This window comes from Cyrtonyx montezumae, unplaced genomic scaffold (genome assembly GCF_038088225.1).
Source record: "Cyrtonyx montezumae isolate F1298 unplaced genomic scaffold, pur_monq_1.0 scaffold_13, whole genome shotgun sequence".
Classification (NCBI taxonomy): domain Eukaryota; kingdom Metazoa; phylum Chordata; class Aves; order Galliformes; family Odontophoridae; genus Cyrtonyx; species Cyrtonyx montezumae.
In genome coordinates, this window is record NW_027071859.1 from 8,325,478 (window position 1) to 8,336,242 (window position 10,765).

The 10,765-nt window shown below is 39.1% G+C and overlaps 1 protein-coding gene across 1 annotated transcript; it reads right to left on the reverse strand.

Moving 5' to 3' along the window:
- Positions 1 to 1,784: 1,784 nt before the first annotated feature.
- On the reverse strand, positions 1,785 to 7,691 carry TDRD15 (tudor domain containing 15). Its single transcript, XM_065731129.1, has one exon. The coding sequence runs from the start codon at positions 7,677 to 7,679 to the stop codon at positions 1,785 to 1,787; it is 5,895 nt and encodes a 1,964-aa protein (XP_065587201.1). The 5' UTR covers positions 7,680 to 7,691.
- Positions 7,692 to 10,765: the final 3,074 nt, after the last annotated feature.

The following is a 10,765-nucleotide window of genomic DNA, read 5'->3' on the forward strand; positions in this document are numbered from 1 at the left end:
TAGGGAGTCTGGACTAGATGACCTCTAGAGGTCCCTTCCAACCCCTACAACTCTGTGATCTTTGAGGTCCTTTTCAACCCAGGCAATTCTATGAAAAGCTGCATATTTGTACAGCAGTCAAAAAATGAACCTTTATTCAGGACATACAATAATCCACCTGACTGCTGCTGGCCTACAGGGCGAGGAAAAAATCCTTGGCAGCATCTCACAAAGAAGTACAGACATGCTTCAATTGTCTCCAATGCATTCACCAACAGAGGACAAAAAAGCTTCAAAATACTCAACTACTCAGGCAAGGCATGTTGCACACAGAAGATGAGCATTTTTTTTATTCACATCAAAAAGGCAAAACACCAGATACATCAGTATACATGTAAACATTTCAATTCCATATAACTGGTTCTTTATCACTCATATGTAAAATAAACAACAAAGTAATCAACATTATGTATAAATAAGTAATTTACAGAAAAAACATCAAGGAATACCACTAAATAATAAGCAGTAGTTTCCAGTTGTGTTTTACCAAATCAAGGCAGTGCCTTCTGCTCAGAATTATGCTTGCTAAAACACAAATGGGAAAAGTCATCTATTACTTAGAAGAGAGATTTGGAGGCAAAATTTCTCTCAACTAGATCACAAGTTGAGTCTCCCCCTCTAAAATTAAAAAATAAAATAGAAATTCTAAGTGCTGTTACATCTGAAGTTGAGGGTAGAGGAAGTGTTCACTAAAGAAGCAAGAATGAGAACAAAATCGACAAGCTGGACATCCCAGTAACTTCATTTAACAACTGTAATATAACACTACAATGCTCTTCTTGAAAGTTAGTACAACAATGGCCAAAGTCCTCTAATTTTTTGGGTTCTGTATAATCCTGAAAATACTTTCTATTATTCAGCTTTCAGCTTAACCAGCTTGGTTATCTGTCCTTCAGAATAAGAAATTACTATCTCAAACTAGATTCATTATGCATTGAAAATAAAAGACGTCTCACAAATAAACCTAATGCAGTTTACATAAGTCAGAATACTCTAAAGAATTTATTTTAAAACACTATTACAAAATGGACCTAGTAATGACAACAGATGAGTACTGATGTACAGGCACATCCACACAAAGCCAGTATATTTTACATTATTAGAAACCAAATTTATGTAGGCTGTATATGAACACTACACAAATGCAACTGTCACTTAAGTACCCAGATGATCCTTCAAAACAAAGTAAGATGTGCTGTTACAACCAAGTGATAACCAGAAACTACAACCACAGTTCATTAACCCTTAGAACTACCCCACAGAAGCATTTAAACTAAGTACCACTTGGTACTACAACAAGGTTAGTCTCAACAAAGTGAATAGAAAGTTGAGGTTACTTCTTGCAATAAAGAAGTTACTTTTCTTAGCCTGCAGTTCAATTATTGAAGTTCTCTTGTGATTTCACACCACTGTCATTACAGACTGGGGTTTATCAGAATCACATCTCAACCAGTGTTTCTGGGGGTACTCTAGGTGATATCAATTTTACTTTTAATGTCATCATGCTGGTGAAAAGCTTCCTTCATGGTGTAGTCTATATGTATTTCTTTTTAGTCTCATGTGAACTCAGATCTTTCATTAGTATCATTACTCCCTCTATTTTTGAAGCTTTATCATGAATAGTCCCACGCTTAAGATTTTTTGTTTCACTTCTTTAATTCCATTAGAAAAAAATACTTTTGGCTCAATTATAATCTAGTTCACATATTTCACTACAATTAGAATTTACATTAGATAACAAATGCTCACTCACTTCTATCAACTGGAATACAGCAACACCCACTTGCAGAGTAGACAGCATGGCCAGCAGCAACCAAGGTATGAGCTAAATTACTCTCCTCATACAGAACATCAACCTCTAATCTCATTCCAGAGCCATAGTGGTTAAAAAGAAATATCAGACCTGGTTTACCAAGAAGCTTTTGAAATAGAAGTTTGGCTTCACTACTCCAGTATTCCCCTGCAGCAGGAACCACACCATGTAAAGAGCAAGAGTACGTCAAGCGTGGTAAGAAAGACAGAGCTTCTGGAATAACTTTAAGTTTATGGACAGCTGAATAGGGGATGCTTTTCAGAAAGCCATAATCAACAAATCTAAGAACAACAAACTGACTTGTCACTTCACTGATCTCTGCCCTGTTCCACTGCTCTGCCAGTCCAAACTGGATCAAGCAGCTGGTACCAGGAGCCACAAATTCTTCGGGCAAAGCTGGCAAGTTCTCAGGAACATCAGAGAGCAGCAAAGTCAACTTCTTCACGCAATCAATCAAGTCTTCAAATTGAAGACAGAAGTTCGAAGGATCAGTAATCATAGTTGCAATCCCAGGATACCTCCTGCCACTTCGCAGAGGTGTCCATGCAATTGAATTTATCCTGAAAAATTTAGCAATCTCCTTACACCCCACATTACCTGATTTTTCCAACCTAATAGTCTGACAAAGACTTAAAGGCTGATTCAAGTACTCAATAAGCAGAATTTTCCCTATTAAAATTTCTACTTCCCAGATACAAGAAGATTCAAAATATTTCAGAAACAAGATCCTTATTTCACAATTTAGAAGTGCATTTACCACAGGCACAAATGAAATATTCAGTTTCTTAAACCAAACCCATTCACAAATTACAGCTTGTTTAGGAATGCTTTTAATGTCATTACTGAGAATCTTTGCATTATTTAAGGACACCACCTCATAGCTGCCATAATCTAAGAAATAAACTAGCATTAACTTCTCCCTCACAAACACCTTTATTACTTTTGATCGATACCACTTACAGTTCCTTTCAGATTTCGTCATGCACTCCAAACCTTCTTCAATGTTTTCCACCGTAAGCAAACTGCTTACCTGTGCTTCTTTGACTAGCATTACATTCAATTCATTTAACATTTGCAAATTTCTAACTAACTGCACATTAAATTCTCCACCCACTGAAACATGCATTATTTCTGCTCTTTCTACTTGTCCAGAATTTAGGTCTAGAGGAGGGATCTCTAAGTGTGTTTCAGAAGTGTTTTTCATCTTAGCAGCATGATTTTCCCTTTGACCTCCTAAGCCATTCACAGACTTCCTATCTTGAGGATTACCATTCATATCCTGAATTTCTTCTGGCATACTTTCCCACTCATGCACTGGTTTGTTTTGCAATCCTGTCTTGCCTTCTGTCTGCTGAAGGTCATATGACATAGACTTCTCATCACAAATTATATCCACTTCCCACTGCTCTCCATGTTGTTCTATGAACTTGCAAGTGACAAGCTTACCACTCACTTTACTTAGAAAATAGGAAGTACCTTTATCAGTCCAGCTTTCATCAGGAGAAGTTTTTACTCTGCTAAGGAAACAATGAATGCTGAACCTCGGAAAAGTTAACAGCTTCCTTTGCATTCCCCAGATTTTGGAAGGGCTTACAATTGCTGCACTACCATAATCAATGAACTCAACCTCATACAAGTTCCCCGATCTCAGAGCTTTTATAACTGCCCTGTAGTATAAGCTGTCAGTGGCATACTCTGCTAAAATGAGATCCCCTACCCTGAGGTCATCTAAGCATTTCTCATGATGGGTATTCACCACACCTTCATTTATTTCTTCTTCTAGCTGAATTATTAAGTTTTCATCCTCTACAAACTGAAAGTAGAAACTTGATGGACTATTTACGTGAGAAATATACCCCTTCACTTCACAATTCACTGGAATATCACGAGAAGGAAGATTAGATAATTCAGAAACATTCTCATTACGCCTTCTCTGATGACCTATATTAGTTTGTTGCCATGTACAAGATTCAGAAAGAGTATTTACAGCGATTTCATTTAAGCCTGCAGGATGACATTGTGATAGAGAAGCAGGCTGTCCGTTTGGGAGATTCTCTCTGCATTCCAAAACAGAGCAGACAGTTCTTTGAACATCTGTCTCTTCACTCTTCCTAGAACCTGACAATCTTGCGGACTCACTACACAGTTCACATGTGCTACCATCAGCTTGCTCTTCATCTCCAAAATTCTGTCCTGTATCTGTATGGCAGGGCTCATGTACCTGATGTGACAGTTTAGTTTTTGATTTAATTCTTCCACAATTTTTAGTATTTCTTTCATTAACTTCACCTTCCTCGTGATGCATTACTCTGTGACAACCAGCAAATAATTTCGTATAATCTGTAACAATTGCCAATTCCTCCAATATTTTTTGTTCAATTTTCTGACCTACTTGGAGCTGTTCATCATACAACTCCACAACAATCTGGCCATTTGATTCTCTGGACACAATTACAGCCTTCAACAGTTTACCAAGGAAAGTCTCCTCAAACCACCTAATAACACCTGCTGGAACATTTTTCTCCCTGAAATCCGACAGACAGCATTTAATAGCTTGCATGGGTGTGAAAATTAGGTCAGTGGCAGAGTCTGGAAGAGGCATCACCTGGTCTCTCTCTGTCATCTGCTTATTTCCAAAATCCACAAAGTCAGCACACAAATAAGATGTTGATTTAATAGGAGAGACCAAAGCTCTATAAAAGAGACCATCTACAAAATATCTAGCTATACATAAACGCATATTGCTAGTGTAACATTGTGTGTTTACTGGCAGTTTACTTGTTTCACTAGCCTTCTTCATCAACGCCTCTATAGTTTCAGTGTTTCGATTAAGCTGGCAGTAGAATTTTGAAAAGCTATGTATGTGAGTTATGTAAACTTCCTCCTCACTTCCAACTTTAATATTAAAAGTTGAATAGAAAAAACTATACAGAGAGCCCAAAGGTATAAGTCTTTTGGATTCAATACAGTCAGAGTGGTTGAGACCACATTCCCTGAGAAACTCCTCTGCACCAAATGGAGTCTGCAAGTCAACTATATTGCATAAACTGCTTGGACTAAGAAGAACAAGAGCACAGACAGTACAAGTCAGTGGTCCAACAGAAGCAGAAATTAAGTCTTTAAAACGTCTACATACTTCTTCAGGCCAATTAACTGCATCAGGCAGTAAGGGCACGTTTCTAAGTGCACACTGAAACGCCTGGCTTTCCAGAGTTAAGAAATCTGGAAGAATAGCTTGAAGATCATTCAGTACAACTCTTTCCCGATAACCATAATCTACAAAAATCACATCAACTTCATCTGGGGACACCTGCTGCACGACAGTGGCTCTGTACCACTTCCCATCCCTGGGACACTTAACAACACAGGCAATCTGTCCAGTTTCATAAGGATGGGTATGTTCTTTATAGTAAGTCTGAATTTGCTTCATTAAAGTATCTAGCTCTGGTAGTTTATTCTGCAACTGACATGAAAAATCTGCTGGGGAAACACTGTAAGAACACACCACTTCAAAAACAGACCCTGGATTAAATATAAACTCTTTATAATGTATTTTCTCCTCAGGTTCTGATTTATGACTTTCAGAGATAACACCTTTCCCAAACGATGACAGCATAACAGACCTCAGCACAGAAGGCCTGCTTAACGTTTTTCCCTTTTGAACTACCTGCCTATTTTGTAATTCACTGTTTCCATGAATTTTAGAGGCACACCGTGCATTTACATGTTTTTGTCTAGATCTGTAGTGCTTCTGGACTTTGAATTTTTTGGACTTGTTTAGAGCAGAATCTGACCTCCTTTCCCAGTATTCTGCATATCCAGCTTGAATCATAAGTTTGGCAACATTGCATTCATAAGAAGTAGTCTTACACAATGCATTAACAATGTACTTGTCACCCTGCTTTCCAATAACCTGAAACATCAGTAGTCTGTTAGATACAATCCTTTTGAAGAAATCATTTTCTTCTTTAACCCATGTTTCATCCACAGGAAAAGCACGAGCAAGTTCACAACACAACGCTAAAGCTGGTAAATCAGAGAACTCTGGAAGCAACGTTTTCACATCATAAGAAGGTACCATATCTGTATTCCCAAAATCCAAAAAATAAACCATCACATTTGTATCAAGCACTTTTGTGACAATACCTCGGTAGTAACATCCATCTTTCCCATACCGGGCACAGCATAGTGATCCAGGTTCTGGGTTTTTAAGGACTCTTTCCTCAGCTCCACATTGGTTATAGACATATGCAATTCTTCTCATCAAACCTTCAAATTCATCCTGACATGCACATGTCTGAATCCAGAAGTTGGATGGGTTTATGATGTACACCACAAATGCAGCATGATGAGAATTCACTTCCATTTCCACACATCTGCAATGACTCGGTAAAGACTTGCTCCGTTCAGGTAAGCAGCTTTTTGCCTGTCTGTTTACAGACAAACTCTCACATGAACTGTGAGAACAGTGTGTAGAGCACATAGTGTACACTTTGCAACTTACACGAGTACTAGAGATTTTAGCTTCCAAAGGTGAGACACATAAGGCAGCTCCACCATTCAACTTCTCTGGATCCTCAATATTAATTCCAAGATTTTCATTTGGCAATGTGATGTAATACAAGTGTTTACAGGCATCAAATGAATTAACATGAATAGACATCAAATTTTGTCCTATCAAGGCCTGTATAAATATTTTCAGCTGAAGTTTCATTACTGCCTTATCCTGATTACCAGAACAAGATAGTGCACATGGAAATGAAATCATTGGCAGTGACATGAATTCTGCTACAAGCTTCTGAACACAGTTAGATGGCAGAACTTCCATGTTACCAAAATCCATAAACCAGACTTCCACAGACAAGTCTGGTAGAAGCTGTCTTATCACTCCTCTATGCCACTGTCCATTTTTCCTTTTGGCAGCACAAAGTTGCCCTAAACTATCAGAAAATTTATTACTTTCTGGGCTGATATCTTCATAATACAAACACATAGCTTCTGTCAAGTCTTCCAGCTCTTTTTGCCATTTCTGTATCTGACAGTAAAATCTATTTGGGCTTTCTGCAGCAGTTATTTTTACACTTATCCTACTGTCATCTGGGAGATTTGGAAAGAGAACATCTGAAAATAACCCTAAGTTTGATGGTTTCTCAGAATTACTAAAGCTAAGCAACTCCTGGACTGAATGTTCGTGCTGGAGGAACTGTGGCACTGTCTTCAACTGTGGGGGGAATGCTTTTAATGTTTCTACAATAACACCAAAGGTATCTCTATCGATAACTTTCCCCAACTGCAGTTCAAGAACATCACTGATGATCTTCGGTACTTCAAGAATAAACAGTTGGTATGATGTAACAGCATTCACACGACCTGTGACCTCTAATCCCACCAGTGATGAAAAATAGTTCATGGCTTTTGGACCCCATTTTTCTCCAAGAGGAACTATGTTTGCAATAATCCCCCAAACTATCATTGGTGGCAGCTGAAAAAATTTATCACAAGCAGAAGCAACATGCACCCCCTCAACCATTACCACTTGTCCAGTGTCTATAAGAAAGGCCCTAAAAAACTGCCCTCTCTTTTCCAAAACTTTCCCTCTAAACCAGTTACCTTTTTTATCTTCCACAAAACAACATGCACCAATGCCAATGTTATCTTTTGCTTTGAATACATGTTGTATTTCTTGTTGTAGGATGTGGTAGTCAAGTTCACACGCTCCCTTGCGTTCACCCTCAAATGCTATAAGCACAGATTCTCGATTGCACTCTGTATGAATTATCTTCAGATCCATATCAACTACATCTCGTGAGGGAGTCAGAGATTCCATTCTGTCTGCAAAGAAAAGGAACAACATGAGCCTGACAATTTCCCGTACTTTTCTTTATCAATTCATTCCTTGCACAAAATTTGTTCTCAGAACATTTTAATAGCATGTTTTTACTGATCCAAATAAAATGCAGTTGCAATCCAACTAAAAAATTAACATTTATTAATCTCCTCTTTCACTTCATACAATTTTTTTTCTGTAAAAGATATCCAGAAGCACCTGAAAGGAACTATCTCTGGAGATGCTCTTGTGGCTACAGTCCAGTTCTGAAAACATGTAAAACAGGGAGGAGAACAGGGAAGACCATGAAAATGCTTGTTTCTTTTTTGAAAGGTATTACTGCTAAAAGAAAAAAAAATTGGATGCCATTCATATAGCACCTGCTCAACTCAAACTTTCCTTGCTAGTAAATTCAAATACTACACTTGCCAAAGGAGATTCAGTTTTAAGTTTCACTGTACTGAACCTACAGTTACAAGAACTTATCGGCATAATCCAGTCTGTTTTTTCCTTTTAAATACTGGAATGACAAAGGCTCTTCTCATTCTCTTGTTTTTAGTATGAATATTTGTTCATATCAATGTCACCTACAGCGCCCATGATTTACTGTTTACTTCATCTTGCTGCATTAAACCTTCACCTACAGCTGTAGTATCTGTAGAAACTCTTCAACAGAAGTGCAACAGTAGCTCTCATCAAAAGCAGACTTAAAGGAGTATATCTTCTTCTGACCATAGCATAGGTGGTCAGAAGAAGACATACTCCTTTAAGTCTGCTGGGGTTAAAACACATTTGATCCCTATCATTCTAGTTCTACTCCACTGTAAAGGTTACCAGCACATCTTGGGCAGGGAAAGGAAAAGATGATGCTGCAGATGCACAGATTTCTAAAGAGTTTAAAAAGACCACCAACTAGATAACACAACTTACTACAACAAAATATTTCAGTAAAAGCAGTGCTAATTCCAGCTCTGACAAATAGTTTCTTTTACAACTCCCCCAATTTTTCACCTTTTCCTGTAAAAAGATAGAAAATGGAACTTCAGTTTTCTTCTTTAAAAGAATGACAACAACCTCCAAAACACATTTTTGTCTACCTGGCAGAAGCACCTGATAAGAGAGAATCAAAACCCAGAAGGCACACCATCAACCCCTTAGCACCTCTTTTTTCCCCAATAACACCTAACAAAGGGAAACAGCTCTCCCATAAGAGCTTTTTCTGGAAGCTATCATAACCCAAATAACAGACCACACTGCAGCACAGCTTACAAAGCAACCCAATAATTCACACTCACATACCCGACACAACATATTCCTTCAAGCCACACTTCACAGAAGGCTCAGCCTCTCCCTCAAGCCGCTCCACATCCCTCTAGAAGACAAGAAGCCATAAGAGCATTAAACTTTTGTTCTCCAAGCACACGGCCCCACAGCGAGAGCACGGAGCACACAGAGCCACGTGGCACACCGCGCTCAGCTGAGCCCGCACCGCTCCCTCCGTGCCGTCCATATCACGTCCACAGCCACCGCTGCGCCCGCCGGCAAAATGGCAGCAAACGCGCGGCAACGCCTGCGCCTCGCGAGGCGAAGGCTTGTAGCGTGTGGGGCGGGTCTTAGGGATGATTGACGGCGGTGCTCAGCCAATCAGCACGGCGCTGAGAGAGGCGCTGCTTCCATCTCGCGCTGAGGGAGTGGGGGTGGGTGGGGCGGTGGAGAGGTGTGGGTTTAAATGAGTTTTAAATTAGTTGTTCGGAGTGTAACTTGCTGAGGTGGTCAATATACACGGTATGAAGAGCAGCCTTCTCCAAAAACGGTCGTGAAACATAGGAACAAAATGGTGAATAAAGTAATATGGAAATGTCCTATGCGCTCCCTCTACACCATCATTTTCCCATTTCAGTAGCAAAACCAGGATGTTAAGCCGGCCTTGGCTTTCTTCCTAGCAGGGTGCATTAGGTTTTTCACACCTGTACGTGCCTTCAGGCAGTTTCTCATGGAGGTTTTCCTGCAGGAGGCATCACACCCTCCCTTACACTACTCTAACTGGAAGCACTGACTTAAGGAAGCTTCTCCAAACCTGCAAATACATGTCTGCAACATAAGGGATGAGTGATTTAGCAGCTAAGTATCTGTACCACACATTTTTTTCCACATAAACCTGCTAATCTGCAAATACCCACTGCTTATTTGCAGGTACCGTGTTTTGTACAGTTGTACTGGATTGGAATTTAAGGCACTCTTTAAAAAGACTTGTCAAAATTGCGGGTTTCTTGAAAATGCATCTTCCAAGTATTCATTTTAAAGAAGTGACTGTATTATTTCTAAAGGTAGAATATTACTCTTTTTAGCACAAAATAACCTTGCAATACTGAATTTTTCAAAGGATGCTTTGAAGCTGTTTAACTAGAATAATTCATGTATTTTGCTTGATGTTAGATTATCAGATTTCACATCCATCACATTAGACTAATGGGGCAGAGTTAGGTAAAAATGGAGGTCATTAGCCTTTCGTTTATAAAGAGCAAAATTAAGACCAAATCTTACAAAGTATTTACATTACTGCAACATTAAAACCTCAAACTGAAATGTAGAAACCAAAATAGGCACCCAAGCCTCTTCAGTGCTAAAGGAGAGTGCTGCCTCCAAGTGGCAATTCAGAAGCCCCGTGTGCTGCATAAGCAGCAATCTTGTGCTTACAAATCTTGAGATTATGAATATGTTACAAACGGATGGGGGATGGAGCTGTGCTTTTCTCTGTAATTTAAGCTCACATCAATCCTGTTCAGACTACAATCCAAAATTCATTCCTGAAGGCACAGAGCTTTTTTTTTTTTTTTATAGCTATCTTGTCATATTCAAATTACAGTGGTGATGGCAGCTGTAATATAATGATCTTATAGAAGAACAGTCTGCTAGAACAGTCAGAAATCGATTCTTTCAGCATGAGTGAGTTTTAAAGCTGTGTACCACTTCCCTACAGAGTGCCTTAGCCACGGGCAGTTATGCATGTTGGAATGCAGTTTGTCCCTCCTGTTTGAAGATGTGCCACTATGGGTGGTAGGAAAGGAAAAGAGAAGGCAGACAGT

What these genes read in the sequence shown, in the direction of transcription:
- TDRD15 (XM_065731129.1), bottom strand. Translation starts at nt 7,679, where the DNA reads ATGGAATCTCTGACTCCCTCACGAGATGTAGTTGATATGGATCTGAAG.